The following is a 27,543-nucleotide window of genomic DNA, read 5'->3' on the forward strand; positions in this document are numbered from 1 at the left end:
GTGAGGTTCGAACTGCAGCAGGTGATAGATAGATAGATAGATAGATTACTTTATTCATCCCCGAAGGGAGATTAAGTCGTCATAGCAGCAGGTATATTTGAATACAATAAAATACAATACAATAGAATAAAATAAAAAATATTGAGGTAGAAAGAATAAAAAAACAGGAACACAAGATAAATAGGTAGATAAGGTGCAGTGGCAAGATGATGGTAATAGTACTGATGATATGATGGTAATGTTATTGTTAGACAGTATATACAAATAGTACAGTATATATAGTATATGATATAACATAATATATATATATTTATATATTATAGTAATTCTACCAGTATAATAGCAGTATATAGTAATAATCGCAGCAACAGTATATATAATAATAGTAAATATAATAATAATAACATGTACACATGTATAAATATTATATACAAAGAATATACAAAGAGTATGATATAATATGATATGATATATAGTAGAGGTATAAATATAAGTATTCGACTATACAATAGATAATATAATATACTATGAGTGTAAGAATATGTAGACAGTGTGCAAAAGACAATATTATTGTATAAAATGATATATAGTATCAATATGGTTTATATTAACACATAGCGGAGTGTTTTACAGGGTACACAGTGCACAGTGCACAGTCCCCTGGAAACACTTCCGGTGTTGTTTTAGCTACTTGCAGTGCGTTTCTGTATCTGCACATAACGTGACTTTTTGTGGAGCATGTGTCGTCAAAATGACGAAGCTGTTTTCTTAATTTTCGCAACGCGTATTTTCGCGTGTTGAGCTCTCTCGACCACCGTAGAAACTACAGCCTTTCGGTCATCCACATCGCTAGGGGGCGCTTGCACAAAAACAACTCCCAACACGGCAGCCTCCTGTTTTGCAGGAAGATTTGCTCGGGTCAGGAAGTGAAGGAGTCCGGATCGAGCGGACGAAGTGAAACCATCAGGGGACCGGATCCATCGAGGGACCGGAGCCACCAGGAGACCGGAGCCACCGGGGGACTGTTTGGGGAAATCAGACCGAGCGAAGCAGCCACTTTGACAGGTAAAGAAGACGCTACACGCCGCTGTCAGTGCTCCAGCAGCAGGAGCTAACAGGCTAGCATGCTAACAGGGAGCTGCTGCTGCACCTCCTGTCGTGTCTGTCTCAGTTTCAGGGGACATCGCAGCACTGGTCCCTCCGGGGAGTCCACGTCCCTCTTCTTGGGACATTGCTCTCTGTTGCTGTTCGTGTCTCACTCAGGTCCTTTCAGCTCCAACCTGTCCCCAACAGAGGTTTGTCCAACACTCAGGTGGACATGTTGTTGAGTCCAGAGGGACATGAACCCGGTGTTAAAGTGAAGATCACGTGACACCAGACAGGCAGATTGTTTTGAATGTGGAGACGAGGAGTCTTCTGTTTGTGTCACGTGCGCACCGGACTCCAGGTCCTCTGTGTGTGAGGACGCGAATGTCTGTCTTGTTCTGGACATTCTTCGGAACGTGTCCATCCTGCCAGCCTCCAACATGTCCAGGGTGAGGGACGAGTCCAGCAGGACCACGTCCCAGGGAGCGAGTGGACGCGTGGATGAGGGTTCTGACACGTGACGGACGTGGAACTGGACGAGGACACACGTATCGGGAGGAAGACGAGGAGCCGGTGTGGATGAGCTGTAAACAACAACAACAACAGAATTTGTGCGTCATGACGGCCTCCTGCTGCTCTCCAGGCTCCGCCCCTCGCCTGGACGTTGCCCACATGTTCCTGTTGTTGTGAACGAGTCGGACCCGGACAATCTCCTGGACTCAATTAAACTATTGATTATTAATTAAATTGACGTATTCTATATTACACATATAACACGTGTTTATCGTTTAGTTGAATGAAACCAGTTAATTATAATCACAAGCTTTTAAAGACACTTTCACGATCATTTGAAAGTCAGTTATTGAATCATTTTCTGGTTTCATCCCTTCAGATGAAATAAGACGTTTGAGTTCTGGGGGATAAAGATTGACCTTTTTTTCTATAAAAGAAATAATTGAGTGATTAATGGCCCCTAATCACAGAATGCAGATTCTGTGTGTTGAGGCGATGCTATCTGCTCGGCTCCGTGACACTCCAGGAATTCAAGGAACCTGTTGAAAGTCTCTTGTTTATCGTCTCGGCTCCAAAGAGCATCACTGTCGTCCAGAACCAATAACAACAATAACAAGTCATCCCGCCGGATTAATCCGCCACAAAAAGTAGGCCCCCAACAAAGGCAGTGTTCACTGGGAGCAGTGGAGGAGAAGCACCTGGACCAGGAGGTGTTTTTAAAGATCTGCACCCTGGTCCAGAGGGATCTCCTCAGGCGGCCTCAGACATGGTGGACACGTCAGAAAGCGTTGGACTCAGACTTGTTGGTTTGGGTCTTTTCATGGGATTTGTTGATGATAATAAAATGTCCAGACGAACTGCAGCCATGTCCCTCAGAGTCCATAATATGTCTTCCACCGTCTGCTTCCCCCCCCCCAGATGCAGTTCATCTCCACAGAGTGGGTCCACGTCCACTAACGCTGCTGTGGCTTCCTGCTCCGATGACCCGCCTCCTCTGAGTCCAAGTGCACCTTCTGAGCGTTGACCGGTGGGCGGGGCCAGCCCTGCCAGGAGGGCGTGGCCGACGATGGACAGCCGATGCAGCAGCAGCGCTGATTCGCGGCTGACCGCCAGGGGGATGGGGTCCATCAACACGACGCCCATCTGCGCGAGGTCCTACGAGGCCGGGGAGAAGAAGTGCATCTCCGACGTGAGGAGGACCTTCTGCCTCTTCGTCACCTTTGACCTCTTGTTCATCACCTTGCTCTGGATCATTGAGCTCAATGTAAGACACGTCTGTCTGTGTTGTGTCTGATACTGAACGCCTGTTTCTCCTCTCAGTCTTGGCTGTGCTCCTGCAGCTGCAGCTCAGAACTGACATGTTTAATATGTTGACGTGTTGTCGGCTCAGTGTGAGGTCGACCTGCTGATGGTTAGTTGTGACTCAGAGCATCTGAGGACGAGGGGACGCCACTAGTGTTGATATTAGGTCACAAAACACACTGGACAGATTGTATTCATCCAACAGCAGAAGAGATTTTTCACTTGAAACCATAGAGAGAGAAGAGCTGACACTGATATCAGTCAGGTGATGGTCAGTGATCATATGATGTCGTTATCAAACCCTTCTGACACACAAATACATATTTTTACAGTTCAAACATAAACTTTATTAGAAATAAAGAAAACACAATTTCAGACAAATATAAGCTGCAGAAGTTATATTCAGAAAATAAACATACATTTTTACATAAAATGAAAACCACACATACTTTCAGCTTCGTTTAAAAGTGGATTTAATTTGAGTCGGCACAGTTCAACATGAATCAGCTGTGTCGTGTGATGCAGTGTGATATTTCTACAGCTGTGCTTTGTGTGGTCAAATGTTTGTGTCTGAATTGTGTCGAGTCCGAACAGAAGCGGGTCAGGCGCTGCTGGGGGAAGTGAGTCGAGGTCATGCAGCGGTAACACTTTGTGCTCTGAATGAGGAAACACATTCCCACAATGCTCTAGGTTCAGCCAACTCAGCCTGGAGCGCTGGGGAGCGAGTGTGTGTGTAGTTTGTGTACACTGTGTGAGACTCAGACGTTTTGTGTGTCTTTGGTTTTTGACTGTGTTTGACTTTAAACAATTACCGTGTTTACCTTTTGATTACAAATATGTTATTTTTTTTATCTTTTTCCTCAAACACAGAAAAAAAATACTTATGATACAAATCTTCAACAATTGTTTGCCACATCTGACTCACTCAACGCCCTTTACCGACAAACAGGCATCTGTTGACTTTAGCCATGACGGGGAAACTCAGTTCAGGAAGTTACTTGTGATATAAAGTTGTCACAGTGTTGTCATTAAAAATAATAAAGATTATGAGTTCACAAAGGATCATTGTTGAGGAGGGAAATTCCAAAGTTCAGTTTAGTCACCAGAACAGTTTGAAGAACAAGTTTTGAATTCCACTCAAGCTGCCGACATCACAGGGGCTGAGGTGACATGTGAGAAACCAGGGAAGCAAATTTTTTATCTCTACTCAGCTACTTCAACATATCTTCCATATCTTCCTTAATGAGCAAGTGTCAGTGATTGTGTGACTGTGATTTTCCTTCATATCTGTTGCTCTTGACATAGATTAAATCAAATTTCATTCATGTTCTTTAAAAGAGACAAATGGAAAACAATCAGGGACTGATATCTATGAGTGTGTTTGATTTGAGGTGATTGATTTAAGATTGGATTGTGTTGATCAGTTCTATTTGTGTTACAGGTGAACGGCGGCATTCAGCAGCAGCTGGATAAAGAGATCCTGCACTACGACTACCACGCCTCCTTCTTCGACATCTTTGTGAGTCTGAGTTGTTGTTGTTTGTCATTATTCAGAAAGACCATGTTTGATTGTTCATTCTTTTGAATTGTCCCCCCCCAGCTCCTGGCTGTGTTCAGGTTTGCTGCACTCATCTTGGCCTACGCTGTCTTCAAGCTTGGTCACTGGTGGGCCATCGCTGTAAGTTCTCATGCTGTGATACGGCAGTTTGTCTTCTATCTCTACCAGCATTTACTCCAGAGATTAATCTTTGTGGAGAACACGGAATAAATGAAACGTCAGTGCAAAGCAAGTTGTTTTTGATGATTTCAAGTTAAATTTATTCTTTTAAGAGTTTTACATCGTATACATTCATTGTCAACCTTGACATTTTTATATATAATTCATGGACACACGTGACTATTTAGTATTTGACATGAATGAAATGAGAATTGTGTGATGCTCTGTGCAGATCACCACTGCAGTCAGCTGTGCTTTCCTGATCGTTAAGGTCATTTTATCAAAGGTAAGATTCACTATTCATATTAGAAAGATTACATCATCATTATCAGGGATATTTCTGTGTAAGTGTCAAAAGCTGTGTGTTGACTGAACCTGCACTGGTTTGTGTGTGTCTGTGTGTGTGTAGCTGCTGTCTCAGGGGGCCTTTGGGTACCTGCTGCCCATCGTCTCCTTCGTGTTGGCCTGGATTGAAACATGGCTGCTCGACTTCAAGGTTCTGCCTCAGGAGGCCGAAGACGAAAACCGTGAGTCACCGTCACACAACTCGTCTCCAACGTCAAACTCCAAACAACACAAATATCTGACCTCTACCTTAATGTTCAAGTTCGATTCTTAGTGTTTCTTAAAAAAAATACTGCATTCAAGTACAAATACTCCATTTCTAAAGTAAATCCCCATGTGTGGCTGCAGGGGGCGCTGTTGCTCAGTAACAGTTCCATTTTGATGCTTTTATACTCTGTGATTCGTCTCCTGTCCTCACTGTCCCCTCATGCCCCCCCCTTTTGTCTTCCAGGATATCAGTCCTTCGTGGACGCCACACAGCGAGCTCCTCTCCTGTGTGCGGGTCCGTTATCTGACGGACAGTTCTACTCTCCACCGGAGTCTGTGGCAGGTCAGTTTAACACCAACCAGCCATCGTTCAAAATATCCACCTGTGTCTGAGGACGTCTGGTTCCTCAGACACAGAGACACTGGTTAAACAGGTTTAACTGGAACCACAAGCAACAACAGAGCAGCTGAGTGGAACATCTAGAACACACACACCCCGCTAGCTGTTTACCTTTGATTCCAGTCTTTATGCTAAGCTAAGCTGGTTTTCTATCTTCTCATCAAACGCTTGTCAAAAGAGCAAATAAGTGTCTTTCCCAAAATATCAGATTATTCCTTAAAAGTTGAATCTTATTTTATTTGTCGGTTTCCTGTTCCCACTGAATTGTTTCTCTTGTTTTCAGACTCTGACGAGGAACTGGATGATAAACATGATCCAGAGATAGGGCTCATCCAGCAGCTGACCTAACAGGTGACAGTTAAACTTCCTGGATGACGATGAACTTACTGACCTCAGAAGATCGACCTTCTCTCATCTCTCCTCTTTTCTCCTTCACAGGATCATCACGTCTGGGTTGTTTCTCCGTTTTGCTCCTGAGGGAAAATTCTGCCTTATGCATTGTGACATTTTAGTTTTTATTCACCTCAAACTGAGTCTTTGTAAACTACGAATGCACTTCAGTGTGTGATCTCAGCCTCCTGCATGAACACAGAAAGGCAAAGTGCCGCTTCAAAAGCAACGTCAGTGTCTTGTGGTCATTTTTAGAATCCTGTTTTTTTTCTGTACCTTTGTTTTGAGGAGAATTGAAATGAACGTTATCGAAACGCTTCTGATCAATTTCACGACTGTTTCTTCCTTCTCGAGGGAATTAACGTCTTATATTCACGTCACGTTTACTTTGAGTTTGTTGATCATTTCCATGTGTGTGGATTTAAAGTCACTGTAAAGAAAAGTAAGCTCGCTCCGGGGACGCTGCATCGAGAACAGGAGGAACTCTCCGGCCAGTATTGAATTCACAGACGGTGTTTGTAGCAAATGGAAGTCGAAATATTTACGATAATTGTACATATCTTCATGCATGCCTTGCCCAGTGGTTTTGTTTTTATGAAAAGCTTGCCTGTAAAACAGAATCATTAAAATGTGAAACTCGTGTGATTCTCCTTTTATTCCTACTTTGATTTATTTAAGGATGTCGTCAAAGAACCAAGGAGACGATCTGTCTGGAATAAATCTGCTGGAGGTCAAAAAGATAAAATGTTACTCATTCATTATAAAAAATTCATAAACATAAGAAAAGTTGTATTTGCTTATCCACTCATATTAAATCAATTAGAACCAAATTAGACAGAAAACAGGTTCTTTTGAGTTGTTTCCTATTCATTTATATTTTATTAGAATTTGGTAACATTTCTGCTGCAGCTTCATTATAACGAAGACAACACAGAACAAAGAACTGAACAAACCAGCAGCGTCTGTAATACTGGTTTATTATTATTTTTTTCACATTTTCATCAACATGAGTCAAGAATCCAATGCATTTGTCCACAAATCTACATTTTGCCTTCGTTCATTGTGGCCTTCAGTCAAAAACACTGTACTTTAGAAATAAATACAATACTGATAATAAACGAGAAGAAAGAAGAAGACAGATTCAGTCTTTGATGCCACATGAGACGACATGAGACGACGCCCCCTTCTGTCCAAACCAGGACATGACAGCAGTGAGACTCCGAGGAAAATCAACAACACGAGGATGAAGCACTGAGACCGGATGAGGATTAATCCGCCGCTGAAAGTAGTCCCCAGCAAACGCCCCAATTTGCTCTTGTGTGTTCAAACCGACAGTGAGCAGCAGCTTCAGGACGCGACTGAGGCCTTCACACACGTTCAGTAAGTCAGAGTCAAATGGATCAATAAACACAACACAGTGGGAGGAGCAGCCGAACCTGACAGGGAGCTTTCATGAACACTGAGTCACAGCCACAGTCTCTGGAGCGACTGGTCCTATCATTATTAAAGATTCCTCTGTGGAGGAAGAGAAGAGCGTAGAACCAGAACCTGAAGTCGGCACATTGAGACTCGGCCCAACACAGAGACGGCAATTCAATGGACACCAATAATCTGACCTCTGACCTCATTCTGAATGAAACATGACTCAGGTTCTGAGGACCTCACTTGAAGCCAGAGTCTGTCCAGCAGTGATCGGGAACCATTGGTCTGAATTTCTGTTTTCTGTACGATCATTTTACACAGTGAAGTTTTGAAAAACAAAAAAGTTTGTTTGTTTTGAGGATAAAAAAAAAAAAGGAATGCCCAATAACAGGTAAAGGGAGTAACTCTCCTGGTAAAGGGAGTAACTCTCCTGGTAAAGGGAGTAACTCTCCTGGTAATGGGAGTAACTCTCCTGGTAAAGGGAGTAACTCTCCAGGTAAAGGGAGTAACTCTCCTGGTAATGGGAGTTACTCTCCAGGTAAAGGGAGTAACTCTCCAGGTAAAGGGAGTAACTCTCCTGGTAAAGGGAGTAACTCTCCTGGTAAAGGGAGTAACTCTCCTGGTAAAGGGAGTTACTCTCCTGGTAAAGGGAGTTACTCTCCTGGTAAAAAGGAGTTACTCTCCCGGTAAAGGGAGTAACACCAGGTAAAGGGACTAACTTTCCTGGTAAAAGGAGTTACTCCAGGTAAAGGGAGTAACTCTCCTGGTAAAGGGAGTAACTCTCCTGGTAATGGGAGTAACTCTCCTGGTAAAGGGAGTAACTCTCCAGGTAAAGGGAGTTACTCTCCTGGTAATGGGAGTAACTCTCCTGGTAATGGGAGTAACTCTCCTGGTAAAGGGAGTAACACCAGGTAAAAGGAGTTACTCTCCTGGTAAAGGGAGTTACTCTCCAGGTAAAAGGAGTTACTCTCCAGGTAAAGGGAGTTACTCTCCAGGTAAAAGGAGTTACTCTCCTGGTAAAAGGAGTTACTCTCCTGGTAAAAGGATTTACTCTCCTGGTAAAAGGAGTTACTATCCTGGTAAAGGGAGTTACTCTCCAGGTAAAGGGAGTTACTCTCCAGGTAAAAGGAGTTACTCTCCAGGTAAAAGGAGTTACTCTTCAGGTAAAAGGAGTTACTCCTGGTAAAGGGAGTTACTCTCCAGGTAAAAAGGAGTAACTCTCCCCTACAGAAAACAATGACTCTCCTGACACACCTCTTCAATCTGGACAACACTTCCTCACATTTGCGAAATGCGCACTACAGATGTTGCGATGCCATAATTTCTTTCTTGATTCTGATACCAGTGCATTTAATAAAAAGAAACGGTACTGTGTGTTACTAACCCTGTGTGAAGTGATGACTAGGATCATTGTCGTGTGACCTGACTCAGGTTAAACGCTTTGAAACACAAATACAGAGAATGAATAACACAGAACTTCTTTTAGTTTCTAGTTTAACATTCAGAACTGAAAAAGAACAAATAAATAAATCTAGGAAAAACACAACAACTACTTCTTTGACCTGCTCCAAACTGAAGTCTGGAGTCTCTTAAAGATACAGGAGTGTTTGAGACAGAGGCTGAAAAGAGGAGCTGCAGCAACGGGCAGTTTGAGGAAAGCGATGTTTTCTGAACATTATGAAAACATTAACACTGATTAAAACCATCAACCTCAATATGAACAGAAGAAGAAACTTTGTAAGGTGGAGATTCCTCTGCAGTGTGGTTATGGTTTGGTGAAACATTAAAAACTTCTTCTACAAGTTTCACTTTCAGAAAAGATCTTGTCTGGGGACAATCTAACGCTAAAACAATCAGTGATTCTGACAGAAGTTTGATCAACAATATTTTTGACATTTGATTAAAATGATTTATCAAACAATAACACTAAATATTTAACAGTAGTTAAATTCTTAAATGTGTAGAATTGCTGCTTTTTCTCTGTTTTTAAACCTTTTAGTTTTGGCTCAGAAAGTCTAGTGAAAAGCATTTTTCACTATTTGACACTAATCAGTAGATTCAATGATAAAGAAAACAATCATCAGCTGCAGTGATCTGAAGCTTTTCTGAACCAAACACATGGAAACAGTTTCCTTCTTTGTTCTGATCACACTTCAACTCACACAGACTGTGAGCGACGTCCACTTCTCTCAGGCCAGAAGGTCATTACCCATAAATCACTGGTTCTACTGGGAAACAATGAGCTAACCTCACGCAGGAGGAATGGAAACTTCCTCCAAACGCAGCTTGTTATTTCTGGAGATGACTTCGATGAGACGACTACACTACGACCGCTACGTGATGGTCGACTACTCGTCTTTCTACAGGTTTAGTACAAGTGATGCTGTTGGTAAATGGCTGTGTCACTCATGAGCCTGGTAAGAAGTCAGAAATACACTTTCCCAGTCCAATATGGAAAACTTCAGCGAGCACAGTTCTTTTCGTTTTCCAGCCGCCCGGAGGATCCCACAACTGGTTCCCAGTGACTCGTCCAGCTGGGTCAGGAGGAAAATGCCAATCCTGTTCTTTTCAGGTTAAACCACTTATCAGGGAGCCAGTCCGAGGGGCACAGCTCGGCTGCACTGTGTGGATGCATTGTATGGAGCTTGCAGCGGTAACACTACTTTGTGTCTTTGTGTCACGGGAGCAACAAAAGGCCTCACATCGCACAGGAATGCATTCTGTGTGAGCCAAGCTGCTTTAACCCAGTGACCTGTTGTCCAGTTGGATTCTTTTCAAATGTTTTTTAACCCTAAACAAATTAACACCTAAAAGAAAGGAGCAAGAAATGGATGCTAGACATTGTTTTTTTCAGTTTTAGTTTTTTTTTCCACGTAGCACCATGCCATCGGTTCCTGTTCACTTGCACAAATCGCAGTGTAACACATTTCCATGTTCTGTTTTTTTTTGTTGTTCTTTCGTGAGCGTTGATATGCAGGGGAAACTAAAACCGCTCACATGATGGTGAAGAAACAAAAAGGACCAATGAGGAAGAAGAGGAAGAAGAGAAGCAGACCGCAGGGGTGAAGGGAAAGCTGGAGGACGGGTGAAGTGGAGACGCCTGTTCAGGCTGGGACGTCCTGGTGCATTCATGTACATGCTCTCTACCTGTGAGGTGTGTGGACCGTGGGGACAGAAGGCACATATTGCCGTGGGGGTGAGGGGGGGGGGGCGATGAACTCTCCTCCGTCCCAAGCGGCAGAAGCAAAGCTGTCGTTGTCTGCTCGCTGCGCCCTCTGGTGGATAACAACCAAAACAACCGGCCGCTTGCAACGTTTTCACCATCGAGCGGAGGTTTCATGACGGAGACGGTGTCTCCAGGTTGAGACAGGTTGGTCCTTCAGAGATGAGACAGGCTGGTCCTTCAGAGATGAGACAGGTTGGACCTTCAGAGACGATACCTCAGGACCCCCAGTTGTTGGTCTGTGACGCAGACAGAACTGAAGTGTGTGTTCAGCCATGAGATGAGGGCGGGACCTCCGCCTGGTGACGCCAGCTAAAACCCATGTGACTGGATTTCAGAATAAAAGAGTGAGACCTGGCTCATCGCCCCCCCCCCCCCCCCCCCCCTCTGAAACTCAGACTCGGTCTGAAACGTGTTCCAGTGACCGGGCCGGTGTGGGGGTGGGTGTTGCTGATGGTGTTGATGGTGCAGCAGGCGGGGGAGGGGTTACTGCTTTCAGCTCGTTGCCGGGGCAGCTCTGGGTGCTGACCCCCCGGTTGAGGACGCCGGCGCGGGGGGGGGGCGTGAGCCGGCAGCGTGCTGGGGTCGCTTCTCGGGATGTTGACGGGGCAGGAGCGGGTGCGGGCGTGGCCCTTGTGGCCGCCCGGGTGGCACACCAGGCTGCCCACAGTGTCGGTGGGCGAGAGGTGCCGCTTCACCCACCGCTCCACCCGCTCCTCCTTGTACTTGAGGGAGTACCAGGTGAGGAAGATGAAGAAGAAGCCGAAGAACTTGAGGCTGGCGGCGAGGCCGAAGTAGACGAAGCGCAGGGAGGTGACGTCGTACTCCTGACAGGAGCCGTGCACCCCACAGTCCTGCTGCCACAGCATGCAGGTGGTGTCGATGACCGCACCGAAGTAAATGGGAGTCGGGATGTAGGCTGATCGCAGGAAGGAGGGAGGAGACAGAGGAGGAGAGGAGGTGAGGAAAGGGTGCAGAGAGAGAACAACAGAGAGGGAGGGAGGGTAAAGAAATAAGAGATTCAGTGTCAAAGTCGAATCAAAGAGGAGAAATCTGAACAAACTGATTCAGCACTGAGACGGGAGAAAGAGAGGCCGGCCAGAAGAGCAGTGATTAAAAAGATTTGTATAATCTAATTCAGAACCACTGGATCCTACAGTTCCCATGATGCACAAACTCATCCCCCCCAGTTTGTAACCAGTCACACTGACAGCAGCTTCCTCCACGTCTCATAGATCTAAACCACTTCACCTCCTTATCCAAGGGAGCAGCCAAGCTGAGGCATCAAACACAGACAACACCTCCATCGACTGTCATCTTGTGCCACTTCTGTTACATGTTTCTTACCCAGTGAAATATCAGGCTTGGAAATCCTCCGTCACCATAAAGACAATAAATGAATAAATCAACTGAAGGAGTCGTTTTCTCTCCTGCAGTGATTCTACTCACCGAGAGTCCTGAGGAGAACGAACTGCATCCCCAGAGCGAAGGGCCTCTCCTGCTCCGCCACCGACCTGCAACACACAACCACACAAAGTGTACACAAAGGAACCAGAGTACATGGAAGCACAACACCCTATCACCATATTGCACACACACGTATTGAGATCCGATGTATAAACCGTTGACCAGTGGACCTGTTGTGTCCGATTCAGCTGCTCAGCCACTAACCTCAGGGTGACGATGATGGCGGAGGGCTGGGCGCAGGCGGTGATGAGCGTGACGATGAAGAGGAAGATGAGGAAGGGGATGAGGGTGCTGCAGGTGCGGTCGCACTTCCCCGACACGGCGTGGCCGTTCTCGTTCAGGTAGGTCTTCACGATGACGAGCTGCAGCTGGTGGCTGCCCTGACCGCTGGAGGACGGCGTGATGACCTGTCGGCTCTGCACGCAGGCGCAGTCCGAGTAGTTACGCACCTGGGGGGGGGGGGGGACAGAAACATGGAGGTGGAGCTTCAGAGACTTTCTCTTGTGACTAGTTGAACGAGTTCAGTGTCGCTCTAAATCTGTAAACGTGTTTTTTACTATCCAACGGGTCACCTGCCCAAATCGCACACTTCACTTCATTGGACTCTTAACCCCTTATTGCCTGAATTAATTTCCAATTATATAAAAAAAGTATTATTGGTGTTTTTGCCCTGTCATACAGATGCTAAATTAAGTGGAGATTGTTAATTTCAATATAGCATACACAATAGATATAAATTTAGGTATGAGGCAAATTAGAGACATTAGGCATAATGGGGCATAACCTTAATTTAACAAATGTTGGAATGTAGATTATTATATTGATGCTACTTTTGCTTGAAATTGAATAACAACATGTGTTTTCTGTACAATCATTGCTGTTCCATCATCACAGTATTTCAAATACAGCTTAAAACCTCAAAATAACTTTGCTGCACACTCCCAAGGGGCTAGTATGTATTTTCCAGTCCGACCACTAGATGGAGGCAGAGTGCTTCCAATACCTTCCTTGGTATGTGTAGTATTTGCACCATCAGGCACAATCGTCACCTCGGGGGCATTAAGACCGGAATGGGGTTTGAGGCAAATTTGCGACATTCGTCTACAAGGGGTTAATAACACATAAGCGTGAAGCTGGTAAAATTAACGGTTCTTCAGATCTCAGGGATTTTTCTGTTCGTCTCCTTGTGCACGTTTTTCCAACAACCAGCAGCATAACCCCCCCCCCCCCCCGCCTCAGCTTCCTCTTCCAGGCTTGTGGGAGAAGCTGCGGTGGCCTTCAGGTCACATCAGAACACGAAAGGTGCTGTGACTCTGTGGAAGAGGAGCCGCTCCCGATGAAGAACCTTGAAACTAAATCTCAGGTGATTCTACACTAAAGAAAACATCTTTATGAATATTACATTCCATCTCTGATCCACCTCCATCCTGCACACTGGCCCTTTAAAAACGCACAAGCACCAACTGCTTTAAACTCTTTCTTCAACAAAAGGTCAGAATCAAATCTATCTGCTGGTTTCTACTCATCAACACATTATGTGACAGCTTGATTTCCTGTGTGTTGAGTTTCAGCACTGAGATGATGAATGTCTGCTTCAGCTCCTCCCCGGTGCTCGGCTCTTACCCCGGTGCTGTCGTTAGCCACGCTGCTGCAGCCGGCCAGGCAGGGGTTAAAGTAGGTGATGCCGTCGGAGCCGCAGACCGGAGCGTACTCGTGGATCTTACAGCCGCAGTTCACGTTACAGCCCCCGGTCAGGTTCCTCTGGGTCATGGTGAGAGTCGGGCTGGAGAGAGGAGGCATGAGGAGATAAACAACAGCTGTTCAGGTTTCATCAAGCATTGAAAACAAGATGATGTTTGTCTGCAGTTTGACACCAGCTCCCTTTCAGAATGAGGCTCAGGTCTGGAGATTTGTTTTGTAACTGGTTCACAATAATTTAGATCTTATACAGTTTTGTGTAACCGCGTCATTTCCAAACATGGAAGCTGAATGAATCTAAAATCACAGATCAGGCTCAGCTGGATTTCTTCTGCTGCCATGAACTGTGGAATAGTCGACCTCTTTTTTGAACTTGAGGAAAAGTCAGGTGATCGCTCGAGTCACGAGAATATATAAGATAAATGTCTGCATCAAATTTCATCTGTCGTTGTTCAGACATTCCTCTGCAGGAACAAGACGGCAGCAGCTTCACTCACAGCTCGGCTGAAAACAACATGAACCAACTGCTGAGCAAACAAACGTTTGTCTTCAACTGATTTAGTCAAAGTTCTTGTCGAACACTGAAACGATGGAAGAGAACAAAACGTACACAGGAAGAAACAGGACGGAAAAGACAGAAGGAAGGACGAGAGACAAGGAGGAGGTAAAGCCTCTGAGATGATGAGGAGACGTGAGAAGGAAAGGACGATGGAGAAGAGGCTCAGGCATGAGAGGGATGGACGAGGTGAAGGACATTCTAAATAATACAAAATGAGGATTTGAAAGCAGAACGGAAGCTGAAGAGAAGAGAAGAGAAGAGAAGAGGAGAAGCACTGGAGAGAGAGAAGAGAGGGCAGCCGGCCAAGACTCGTCTCTTCCAAGCTGTCCTTGGACATCTTCCATCGCTGCCACGTAATCGCTCTGGGGGACGCTCTGTCCGAGAGAGAGGCCTCAGTTCACCAGCTGGTTATCTGTTATCTCTGATCTGATCTGAGCGCTCGCCTCCTCCCGACATCGAACACCGACTCCGACAGGCCAGGAAACGATTTGATTGGAGAAAGGCCGAGCTGCAGTCAGGAAACGACTGGCTCCGATTTTAATGAAATCTTTCAAGAACCCTGATTAATCATGGATTAGAGAGAATGACTCCAGAGGAGGTGTTTACAAGAAGCTGTTTGACCCCTCATTGGCTGAGGTCAGAACACGTGTGTGCAGATGGATCCAGCATTAACATCTCAGAGCCCCTCACCCGGTGGTGTAGGGGATGTTGATTCCTCCCAGGTTGATGCTGTCACAGCCCACGATGAACAGCGTGGAGAAGCAGAGGAGCGACACGCCGCTGCAGATCATGGCGAGCTTGGCCGACTCGCGAGCTCCGAGCTTCAGCTTCTTGATGATGTAGCCGCCCAGGACGATGCCGACGCCGGCACTCGGCACGATGATCAAACCTGGGGAAGAGGAGAGAGAAGCAGGTGTGAAGAACATGGCCTCCTTGGTCTTTAAAGCTCTTTACATCGGGACCAGTGAGTCCTCCAGTCCAGGTAGAGAAGACAAAGTAGGTTTAAGAAACATGAGACATGTGATTCTGATGTGTTTGTTTTTTTGTGTAACAAATTCCCGGTTGTTAACCTGCTTGTGTGTGATGTTGTGTGTGATGTTGTGTTCTCAGATTGAATCCTTCTCATCAGTGAGTCGTCACTTTTTATTGTTGTGTGCAGAGTGAAGTTAGAAAACTGTGTGTTGATCCTACCTGGTTAATCTGAAGGGACAATGTGTGACTATAGAATGGAACTGACTCATGGTGTGTATGTGTGTGTGTGTGTGTGTCTGTGTGTCTTTAACATACATTTTTATGATTTTCTGAATTTATGTTATTTTTTCAACAAGAGACTCAATCTTCAGAACCCAAGTTCACAACTTGACAAAATAAAAGCTCCGTAAATCAGCTCGACATGAAGCAATGCAGCAAAAAAAAAAAAAACATTATGCTTTTACTTTGTAGACAAACTTCTGTGAAAACCCCCAAAAAATGTAGAAACCTCAGAAGAGCATCAACAAAATAACATTATTTACAAAAAAGACCGTGTCTCACACAAATGGAGATGCGTATTAATATTTATAAAAGATGGAAAACAGCATAATGCCAAACAGAACAGCTTTTGTTGAGAAGAGAGAAATAATTTGATCAAGTCAAAAGCCCTAGTAGGACGGATGTGTCCTTACTGGTTACTGCACTAAGGTCAAAGAGCTACACAACCCCCCCCCCAGTGTGTTTTGTTAGTAGCATGATGTCAACAACCTTTTAACAGGATAACATGCACACAGCTCCATGCCATGTGTCTGCCTGTGTGCTTGTTTAAGCATGTGTGCAACTGGGAGTGGTTCAGCACTTGAATCTGTGTGTGTGTGCGTGTGTGTGTGTGTGTGTGTGTGTGTGTGTGTGTGTGTGTGTGTGTGTGTTTCTAAAGGAGTGTGTAATGCACTCATTGCTCCAGCTCAGCGTCCCAGGTGCCCCCTTCAGTTGAGGACCAGCAGGCTCTGTATTATTTATGTGTGTTGGTTGTGCAGCTCTGAGCCGACAGCCTCTCCTGCTCCGCTCTCTAACCAGCAGGGCAGCGCCGACCCGGCAGAAGGTGAAGTGAACAGAGAGAGAACCAGAGAGAGAGAGGACTGTTCGGAGCAGCAGATGATGAACAGCAGAAGCATCCTAAACAAATCATTAATGACACTTGATGACACATGTCTCTGCTGCGCCGCTCACCGGTGTAGATGCTGGCGCTGGAGGCCGGGATGCTGAACTGAGACTCGATGAACTTGGGGATGAAGGTGATGAAAGCCGTGACGATGGCGCTCTCGGCCGTGTACGACAGGCTGACGAACAGGAAGGTCACGTTGCTGAGGATCCTCACCGCGGCTTTGGGCATATCTGGAAGAGAGAGAGAGGAAAGACAGGAAAGTTACCTCGTCCTGCTCTCAAGATAAATGGAAATTGGAAATCCTTGAGGGTCTTCACATGCAGCCTCTGAATGCAGCAGCCCCCGATTTGGTTTATAGCTCATTTCTAGTTGACATCATCATCAGTGATGTCACAGAGAGGCTGCTGACATCACTGGTGACGTCACGGTTCTCTCTGGTACCTCTGATGTCCCGGCCGAAGCCCATGGACGAGGTGACCGCCTGGCTCTTGTTGTTGCTCTTCTCCTTGAGGACGTCGTCGTCGCTGGACAAGTCGTCCATGCTCGGCTTTTTCCTCCTCTTCTTCTTCTTGTGTCGGGGGGGCAGCTTCTTGGGGAAGGTGAACATGGGGAAGATGACCAGCAGCATGGCCACGGCACACAGCAGGAAGCCGCTCCACCTGGACACACGTAGAAACACATCACTCAACACACAGGAGAACAAGTGTGTTGTTGGTGTTTGTGTTCCGTCGAGCGGTGAGTTCAGGTGAATCCGTCAAAGAGGCCGCTCTTCATTGTGCACATAAATAAATGAGTAGTCGGGCCTGGCACACTCATCCATCCTCTAATTCCTGTAGGAAGCCAGTGGCTGTTTGCTACTGAGTCACTGGTTATGCTGGGATGAGAGGATGGCATCACCGAGGGCTGTAAACAGATGACTAACCACATCTCACACCCCCCAGCAGATTGACAGATTGGTATTTAAGATGAATGGAAGAGCCAACATGCTTCACAGGCATTAGACTTCTCTCTGGTGTTCAGGTGGAATAATCACTTTTTCAGATCCACAAAACAAGGAAAACAAATATATTTCACACGTGTATCAACCAAACCAGCCACATGTTTCTTACCAGTTGCCGATGAAGCGCGGGTCGCTCTGGTCAATGGTGACAGAGGTCTCGGGGTCCACATAGAAGCCGATGAGGACTCCTCCCAGCAGGTAACCCACTGCTGGGCCCAGTGCTCCCATCACATACATGATGGCTGAGGAGAGGAGACAGAGGGAAAGTGATAAGAAAAGCCTTTGCACCGGTTTTTCATCCTGAGATATTTTGTCTTCTTTAGGGAGAATCTTCAGATACGTCTCACTGTTCTGTTGAAGCTGCACAAAGATCAACAACTGCCTTCTTCTATGATCCAGCACTATGACGCCATTAGGGTTGTGTTAGAGATGTTGTGATACCAGCAACACAAATGACTGTGACACTGCTGAAGATGCTGGATCAGTCATCGACGAGTGAGATCTGATGAAACATCTTTAAAGTATATTAGTTTAGTTGGATCTGAGAATAAGAAGTGATTTCTGTATTTCCTCTGGGTGGTAACTGTTTCATAAACTGCTGAACATTTTAAGACACTCGTGAAATCATGATCACTTCACTGGACTGGGTCTGAGGAACTTGATTTTAAAAACATCTGCCCAAAGAAGAAGTGATGCTGCTCAGATTCTGTTATTCAATTATCCAAACTCAATGACATGAGCCCTACTCTGACCATTATGTAACGCTCCAAATCAAAACTAATCTGGCATTATGGGCCGGGTACAAAAGGTCATGTGTGCAGATCATGTGAGGGGCTGAGAGTAAGATTTCTCCAATTAGAGGGAATTAAAATCTTAGAGTCCTTGGCTGGAGTTGAAAGCAAACACCAGAATCCAGTGGCGTGACTTCAAAACTCCAAGCTGGGCCAGGCACCAGTCCAGTCCCATCCAACAGCCAGAGCGCTGGGAACTCACTGGGATGTCCTCATGTAGAGGTTTATAATCACACTTTTCAAAATAAAATGACAACATGGTAGTGAAGTGTCAACGGCTGTCATCTGTCATGGCCGACGCGGGGAGACAGAATCGAGAACTCATCTTTCAATTGATGGAAAACAAGTGAGCAGAGGTCAGCTGGTTGTGTGTCCGCAAAACTGACAATTGTGTAATGAGAAGTGTTAATCCTCCGACTGGAGCAACACAAACTCAGGAACTTTGGTTTGCTGAAGCTTTTTTTCCATTTGTCGGTAATTTTATTTTTCATTTTATAACTTCGTGGATGAACCAGAGCAAAGAACACAGACCTATTTCCATTATCGAGTAATCTACAAATTGTTTGATTTATTATTTAGTTAATTAACTGATGATCAGATCAGATATTTTATTTAAAAACAATGAGTAAAACTATTTTCCACTTAATGAAAATTAGTTGATAATCAATCTGGTGAATGTTCTGTTGATCAGTGAATCAATTGATTGACTAATTGTTGCTGGTCTCCTTGATGGTTTCTCTTGCACACCAGTGAACAAGCACCATTTTCACCTGAAAACTACTTTGAAAAAACATTAATTATGAGAATCATTAGTGATTCATATTCTGATAATATTCTAATCAAGTCAGCAGAACATGTGATGAATGAATTTGTCCGTCTAACGCATGAAACAGCTATATTTCCTCAAAAAACAAACCCTGCAGAGAAATTCAAACGTTTCTCATGCATGATATTCCTCACGTTATAATAATACAATATATATATATATATAATGACCAAGTGCTTCACAACGTACACTTTCAGGACCTTTCCCCAATAAAAACACAAAGATATTCCAGAGAGACAGGATGAGCACTTCATCCCTCGTCTGCAGAGCATCTTCACAGAAGCACATTCTCTGCTGCTCCATTCTACTATGACATCATCCCACTCGGTGGCCAAAGCCCGGGATGATGAAGCTCAGGGACGAGGTTGAGGACTCGGGTTTTTCCAAGGGGACCGAGCGGCATCGTGGATAATCCCCCATCGAGCCGGAGAGGAGGGAGGAGCCTGGAGGACCGGCTGTCAGGTTACGTAACGTGAGGCCGACCATCAGCAGAGGGACAAACGGCATCGCAGGGACAAGACGAGCTGGACGGACAACGTGAGGCTGAGGGACGGGACAAGTTCCTCTGTGTCCACTCACACTGAGGGATGTTGTGAATTTACAGATTAAAAGGAAGAATCAATTCAGAGCTAAATAAACTAACTGGAAATGAGAGACAACTTTCTCCCTGAATCATGTGTTGTTATATATAATACACACATGTATCATTATACCATCCGCAGGGCCCATTGGAGTTATTATAGGGGGGGGGGGGGCACATTCAAACTGAAAGAGGCAGCAGCGTGGTCCTCTTCCTCTCACAGGAGCCAAACAGAGCATCTCTTATCGAGGCTACAAAGAAATATTGTGCTGAATTATTCTGTTTTGCCGTTGGACATGATCTCATATGTAGGCTAATGCAGAGCAGGGCCAGAAGGGACCAGAAGGTTTGTTCTCTAGTGGAGAGTGTGCAGCTCTGAACCATGTGTGTTGTTAAGGGACCTGGGAAGTCAGTGTGGAATTTGGTGAGATTTGGACTTGTGATATGTTCAATATTAAAAAGCTTTGAGGAAACCGGTGAAGGGCGTGATGCAGCGTCAGGGTCTGAGGCTCATCAGCGTTTGTTGGCCTCTGTGGCTCTTTGAGTTTTAACCTCTCGATGACAGGAATGCTGACCTCAGCGTTTTCCCTCCCCCCCCCCCCCCCCCCCCCCACCCCCACCCCCATGTACTTTCATTCACAACACAGTGCTCATCCGTTGCTTTAATCAGGAGCCACCTTGTTTGAGGTTACTGGGGCGAGAACTTCCTGGGAGGCATGCACTAGGGAAAGAGGAGAGGTGTGTGTGTGTGTGTGGAGGGGGGGGGGGGGGGGGGGGGGGGGGGGGCAGTTTCAAGGTCACATTGTTGCTTTGTGGTGCGACATGCAGGCGGTGACAATGTTGGCAAACAGAGGGAATCACAGCGGCTCAGAGTGGAGACGGATGGATATAGAACCCGATCCATCCATCTCTCCTCTCCTCTGATCAGCTTCACCATTGTCATGTGACTCGTTAAGGACCAGAGAAGGTGAAGTGGAATGAAAAAGCATCACATGACTTCTTTAAACCATTCAGACGAACCCTTTGGAGAGACCAGCCGCCGTGGAGGCTGAAATGAAACCTGCATGTTTGAACCATCCTCTCAAACTCTTACCTAGATACAAGGAGGCGTTCTCCTTCTTTACGTTGTCGTCCAGGTAGGTGGGTCCTAGCGTGTAGATGGGCGTGGACCCCATGCCCACCAGGATCTGAGCGATGACGAACAGCGCCACGTACAGGTTGTGCTCGTTTCCCTCCTGGTCTCTGGGACAGGAAGTGATGTCGACACGGTCTCTGCCACTGGCGTTGCTGTTCATGCACAGGCCCTCGTTGGCGGACGAGGAGTTGACCTCCTTGATCTGGTAGGGCGGGGAGATGAAGTGAGGCAAGGAGAAGAGGGCGGCGCCCACGGCTATGAAAACACCGCCTACCGCCAGCCAGCGCGGCCTCTGGCCCCGCCCACCGAAGTAGCTGATGAAGACGACCACCAGGAGGCTCCCGATGTCGAAGCAGCTGACGAGCAGGCCGGACTCGGAGCTCCTCAGGCTGTATCTCTTCTCGATGGTGGTGATGACACTGCTGAGGTAGCCCGACACCATGAGGGACTGGATGAAGGTCAGGTAGCACATGCAGAACAGGAAGCAGCGAGAGTCCTGACAGATAACGCTCAGGTGCTTCCGACTGGGCAGACGGACCGAGGCTAGCCTAGAGGCGAAAAACCCCGGGGCCTTCCTCCTCGCCATGGTCTTACTCCTTCTGATCTCAGTGTTCTCCATGTAGGAGCTCGGCCTGTTCAGAGCCGACTTCCCGGACTTGGGCAGGTAGCTGGTCCTCGGTGGGGACTCTGTCTTGGCCGGTAGCTGAATGAACTCTGCGCTCTCCTCCGCCGTTATGGACATCCGCCCAGAACCAGCCAGTAAGGTCTCCTTATGTGGACCCGCGTCATTTAAAATCGGCATACTTTTAGATTTGAAGTTTGATCCTGGTTCCTCCTGTTCGCTGGAGAACCCGTCCTCCTTCTGCAGGGACTCGGACAGCCCTGCCTCCTCCTGGTCAGCCATTATGTCCAGTCGAAACCACCTTGCTTCAGGGCTCAGGAAAAATAATCTGGTTTCAAGGCGACATATTCAATTCAGGGGCTGCTGCCCGTTCCATTCATTATTAATAGGTTCTCCTGCAGATGGAGTTCGTGGAGCCCAGAGAGGCCCAGAGAAGGCGCAGCAGACTGTTTATCTGCAGCGCAGGCAGGGCAGATCTGGGGTCTGTTTATCTCCTCATGCACACTTGCCTTGTGCCGGTATCCGATCGGGAGGTGACACCGCTCCGGGCCCCGGGGCCGCGGCTCCCTGCAGAATGGCAGCCGCTCCTCTCTCAGCGGGACGCCGCTGCTCCTCGAACCCGGAGAGCCCGCACCGCATCCCCGACGGCCCCCGCGATGAGGACGACACAGTCACGATGTCCCTTCGCTGCGTGCATTACATGGTGGTGCTCCCCCCTTCTCCACCAGCTCCTCCCCCCAGTCAAGGGCATCCTCCTCCGGACTGCTCCCGATGCTGTGGCCGCAGCAGCCGCACCAGCTGCACCCCCCCTGCGGCCGAGAGAGAGCGCCGTCCTGTGCGTGAGGTTCGGATGAGGAGCTCGGTGGAGCTCGGAGAGGACAAGGAGCCGTCGAAGGAGAACCGAGGAGAACCGAGCGCGAGGAGACGTCCGCAGGATCCCCGCAGTGCTGCTTCCAAAACAACTGCGTCAAGCTGCAGCCGGACGGAAGCGGGAGGGGTTGCACTTCAAAATAAAAGCGCAGACCTTAAATAAAGGGAAAGTTCACCGCAAAATTGAACATTCACTCATTATCTACTCGGCACTAGGCCGATGGAGGATTGGGTGAAGTGTTACACATTGTTGCAGCCAAATCCAAATTAATTGAAGTAACATTTTGATTAAAAACTTGGTGAAAATAATTCCAGTTGAATTTGAATATCGGGGGGGCTTACAGACACTTACATTAGATTCAGAATCAGAATTATTTTTATTACCATGTATATTTGCACATACAGGAAATAGCCTTGGTGTGGCTGGTGCACTGTACATAAAACAACAATATAAAAACAACACAAATGACTCCACAGCAGAAGTATGGAGGCATGTCATGTTGAAGAAGGTTCCTCGAAGGTTTGTTGAGCTCACATCTGTCCAGTGAATAAGAAACTTGTTGAACCGTTCTCAACATCATCATCACAACTATATAAACATGTGTTCTTCACGTTTACATTTTCAACACTTCAGCTGTAAGATTTATTTTAACTTGGGTCTATTTCGTTGATTCTTCCTGTGAATAATTGAACTGAAAAAAATCCTTAGCACATGTTATTCTGTTTTGAACAGGAAACTGTATAATCCTATTTATATTCTGTCAGAAATAAAGTTGGTTTTACTTGTTTTTTATTTTATTTATGAGGATTTTACAAGCTGAGTGAAAGTGGATCTGTGCAACCTGGTTTCCTTTCCTAACTCCTTACAACCTCTCCTTCACATGTCTCCTTGATCTCGGAACGTTTTGTATTGGAGGTGAAGGAATAGTGTTTATTGGAAGGGATGATTTGAACTTTCTGCAGAGTGAGGCGCTTCTATAGAGTTTTACTTTGAAAGGACGAACGGGAAGTGTGTTTACTACACGGCTGACTTGGCAGCTAGCCGCACAAGCTAGCGGCTGAACGTACATGTAAAACAATAATGGCGGCCGCGCGCTTCACGCTCCTGACAGCGACGCCGCTGACTTTAGATCTTCACGTCAGACACACAACTCACAACTTACCGACCGACAAACAAACCAGAAACACGCGAAAATCACAATCCGCTGCGTCAAGGCTGCAGGAAGCTTGCTAAAAAACAGACCGGAAACAGACAGGATGTACCTTCAAAATAAACATCAAAGCACGCGTCAGTCAAGCACAGGAGCTGAAAGTGTTGATTGATTTAAGTCATGAGAGTTTTATTTGTCATGATAAAACACAAAACACATAGAAACACATGAATGTGGTTAGTGATAAAGTAAACATGATGGTCGATCAACTATCAACACAACAACCAATGAGAGGACGTCATGGTGCCGCCCGTCAGGAATGATTGACAGCTGATCTCTGTGCAGAGCAGAAACGTCACCACGACGAACTTTGATCAACAAACATGGAGACAAGAGAAGTTAAAGATTTACACACAGAATCTAAATCACTGCTTTTAATGACTCAAGTCTATTTGAGTTTACAGAACTCAGCTGTGGATCCATCATAATAAACCCAAACTCCAGCATAGAGAGGCTGAGTGAATGTGGTCTGGACTCTGTGGAGGAGAGTCATGGTGTCAGAGACGCTGTAGAAGGACAGAACACCTGCACTGTGATACAGGTACACTCCTACTCTGGAGGACACAGGACCTGACACTGGAGTCTCGATGCTGTTGTAAGAAAAGTTATAACTGTTTACATCACAATATAATGACGAAGATTTATCATTGTATCCAAATCTACATTCATGTGAGTATCCTGCTCTGCTGATGTTCTTGTATGTGACTGCTACACCAACTCCTCCTCCTCCTCCCATCTCCACATCCACCTCCCAGTAACAACGTCCAGTCAGACTCTCTCTACTCAGGACCTGATAATAATCAGTGAATCTGTCTGGGTGATCAGAATAAGACTGATATTCACTCGTCCATGTTACTTTTCGGTTTCCCTCAGATAATAACAGATGTCTGTATACTGTGTTTGGATCCAGTGTGATTTCCTGTGAATATCTTAAGAAGTCAGCTCTGGTCTCTGGCTCTGGTTGTGGCAGTAAAACATCCACTTGAGACACAATCTGTAAAATCTCTGTCTCTGTCTCACTCAGAATGTCCTGTAGTCGACCTCTGACCTGGGACACAGCTGGTGTCACGTCCTCAAAGTGCCTCAGAGGACGGATCCTGATGCTGGATGAGTGTGTAGATCCACTGAGTGGTGACAGTGAGGGGTAGTTGTGTAGAAACTGGTTGTGATCCTCTGTGTCTGAGAGCTGCTTCAGTTCCTGGTCTTTCCTCTTCAGCTCAGTGATCTCCTGCTCCAGTCTCTCCTGAAGCTCTCTGACTCGACTCACTTCAGTTTCCTGCTGGGATCTGATCTGCTGCTTCACATCAGAGCTTCCTTTCTCCAGCAGACGGATCATCTCAGTGAAGATCTCCTCACTGTCCTCCACTGCTTTATCAGCAGAGCCATTGAGGGCCTCCTCCTCCTGTTGAAGCAGCTTCACGTCTTTCTCTGTGTCCTGGACTCTCTGCTGGATGGTTTGTCTCCTCAGCCCGAGCTCTCTCTGCCTCTCAGTCCTTTCTGCTGCAGCTGACACTGTGTCGTGGTCTTTATGTTCATCCACAGAGCAGAGATAACAGATACACTGCTGATCAGTGCGGCAGAACATCTTCATCACCTCGTCGTGACGAGAGCAGATGTTCTCCTGGAGCTTCTCCGAGGGCTCCACCAGCTTGTGCTTCTTCAATGGAGCTGACTGAAGATGAGGCTGGAGGTGTTTTTCACAATAAGAGGCCAAACAAACCAAACAGGACTTGAGAGCTTTCAGTTTTCTCCCAGTGCAGACATCACAGGCCACATCTTCAGGTCCAGCATAGCAGTGATCAGCAGGAGCAGCTTGGAGTCCAGTCTTCTTCAGCTCCTCCACTAAAGCAGCTAACATGGTGCTTTTCATCAGGACAGGCCTCGGTGTGAAGGTCTCTCTACACTGAGGACAGCTGTAGCTTCCTCTCTCCTCCCCTTTGTCCCAGTGGTTGTTAATACAGCTCTTACAGAAGCTGTGTCCACAGCCAGTAGTCACCGGATCCTTCAGTAGATCCAGACAGATCGGACATGAGAACGTTTCCTGCTCCAGTTGAAATTCTCTCTGCGCCATTTCAGCTGCTGCCAGAGACTGAAGAACAGTTTCACTTCCTCTGAACAGAAACAGATCTCTGCTCCTCCCCCTCTCGTTCTCTCCCTGCAGTGACTCAGCTCCCACAGTTCACAGCTTGTTGTTCACTGGTTCTTACACTGACACACCTGTGAAGGGAGGAGACACAGACATGTCCTGACTGGGAGGAGCTGGTTCTGTTTGAGGAAGAAGTTGTTGGTTTTTCAGGATTTACTGTATTTCACTACAATGAGCTGGTTGTGAGTCTTTATCTGTGTGATCACATCTCAAAGTGAATTAGATTAGATTAGATTAGATTTCTTTATTTATCCACACAATGGGGAAATTCACTTGTTACAGCAATGATAGAAAAACAGAATTAAAGTAACAGTGCCGAAGCACAATAAAAAAAAGAAAAAGATCACAATATGTACACTACTAAAACTACACATAATAAGTGTACAGAAACAAACAACCTGCAAAACAGACACTGTGCAAAAGCAGGTGCTGGGGATAAAGTGGAATGATGTTAAGTGTTATTGTAATGAAAACAAAAATATGCAACAGTAGTGACCATGATACAGAAAATAATTAAAAATAATTAAGAAGTAAGTGACCATAATATAAATAATACTACAAGATAGCATACTGGAAATATAAATATTGCAATGTAACCATTTTAAGTGACCATGATATAAATATAGATGGTAAGTGTTGTACACAAACATAAATAAGAAAAATAAAAATACAAATACAGCTATGGTGAGAGGTTTAGTGGAGATAGAGATAATCGACAGGGACTACAACATTATCAGGTGGTGCTGGTGTTGTAGAGCCTGACTGCGGCCGGGATGAAGGACCTGCGGAACCTCTCCTTCTTACACCCTGGGTGTAACAGTCTGCTGCTGAAGGAGCTGCTCAGGGACCCCACAATGTCATGTAGGGGGTGAGAGGTGTTGCCCATGATGGACGCCAGCTTGGCTAACATCCTTCTGTCCCCCACTTCCTCAATGGAGTCCAGAGGACAGTCCAGGACAGAGCTCGCTCTTCTTATCAGTCTGTTGAGCCTGCTCCTGTCTCTGTCCGTGCTACCCCCCCTCCAGCAGACCACAGCGTAGAAGATGGCTGAGGCCACCACAGAGTCATAAAAAGTCCTGAGGAGAGCCCTGCACACTCCGAAGGACCTCAGCCTCCTCAGCAGATGGAGGCGGCTCTGGCCCTTCTTATAGAGGGCATGTGTGTTGTCCGACCAGTCCAGTTTGTTGTTGAGGTGAACACCCAGGAATTTGTAGTTCTCCACCACCTCTATGTCCAATCCCTGGATGTTCACTGGTGTTAAGTTGGATGCTTTTTTCCGGAAGTTCACGATCATCTCCTTCGTCTTGCTGGTGTTCAGCTGAAGCTGGTTCAGCTCACTCCAGCTGACGAAGTCTGTGATGACCGCCCTGTACTCCAGGTCATTCCCCTCAGGAACACATCCAACGATGGCTGTGTCATCAGAGAACTTCTGGATGTGGCAGTGTGTGGTGTTGTGGGTGAAGTCGGAGGTGTAGAGGGTGAAGAGGAAAGGGGAGAGCACCGTACCCTGAGGGGCACCTGTGCTGCAGAGCACCACGTCAGACACACAGTGATGGAGCCTCACATACTGTGGTCTCTTGGTGAGGTAGTCCGTTGTCCATGCAGCCAGGTGTTGGTCCACTCCCACGTTCTCCATCTTCCCTTTGAGCAGTGAAGGCTGGATGGAGTTGAATGCACTTGAGAAGTCAAAAAACATGACCCTCACAGTGTTCCTGCTGTCCTCCAGGTGTAGCAGGGATCTGTGCAGCAGGTAGGTAACTGAGTCGTCCACCCCAATCCCAGGCTGGTAAGCAAACTGCAGGGGGTCCAGCTGTGTGCCCACCAGCAGTCGTAGGTGTCTCAGGATAATCCTCTCCATCGTCTTCATCAGGTGAGAAGTCAAGGCAACTGGCCTGA

At 46.4% G+C, this 27,543-nt stretch overlaps 3 protein-coding genes across 3 annotated transcripts; 1 reads left to right on the forward strand and 2 right to left on the reverse strand.

The window, feature by feature from the left end:
- Positions 1-889: 889 nt before the first annotated feature.
- On the forward strand, positions 890-6,600 carry stard3nl (STARD3 N-terminal like). Its single transcript, XM_053438264.1, has 9 exons — positions 890-1,065; positions 2,518-2,863; positions 4,343-4,420; positions 4,502-4,579; positions 4,851-4,904; positions 5,028-5,145; positions 5,415-5,513; positions 5,854-5,921; positions 6,009-6,600. The coding sequence occupies exons 2-8, from the start codon at positions 2,666-2,668 to the stop codon at positions 5,916-5,918; spliced, it is 690 nt and encodes a 229-aa protein (XP_053294239.1). The 5' UTR covers positions 890-1,065; positions 2,518-2,665; the 3' UTR covers positions 5,919-5,921; positions 6,009-6,600.
- Positions 6,248-21,971, reverse strand: LOC128454751 (solute carrier organic anion transporter family member 5A1-like). The gene is given in 10 exon segments (XM_053438267.1): positions 6,248-11,164; positions 11,166-11,524; positions 12,055-12,119; positions 12,277-12,521; positions 13,696-13,855; positions 15,020-15,218; positions 16,532-16,696; positions 16,908-17,125; positions 17,576-17,708; positions 20,757-21,971. Coding segments are annotated over 10 exon segments (2,655 nt in total). The 5' UTR covers positions 21,703-21,971; the 3' UTR covers positions 6,248-10,999.
- A 1,638-nt stretch (positions 21,972-23,609) lies between these two features.
- LOC128454743 (tripartite motif-containing protein 16-like) lies at positions 23,610-25,774 on the reverse strand. The gene has a single exon (XM_053438258.1). The coding sequence runs from the start codon at positions 25,570-25,572 to the stop codon at positions 23,890-23,892; it is 1,683 nt and encodes a 560-aa protein (XP_053294233.1). The 5' UTR covers positions 25,573-25,774; the 3' UTR covers positions 23,610-23,889.
- Positions 25,775-27,543: the final 1,769 nt, after the last annotated feature.

This window comes from Pleuronectes platessa, chromosome 13 (genome assembly GCF_947347685.1).
Source record: "Pleuronectes platessa chromosome 13, fPlePla1.1, whole genome shotgun sequence".
Taxonomy (NCBI): Eukaryota; Metazoa; Chordata; class Actinopteri; order Pleuronectiformes; family Pleuronectidae; genus Pleuronectes; species Pleuronectes platessa.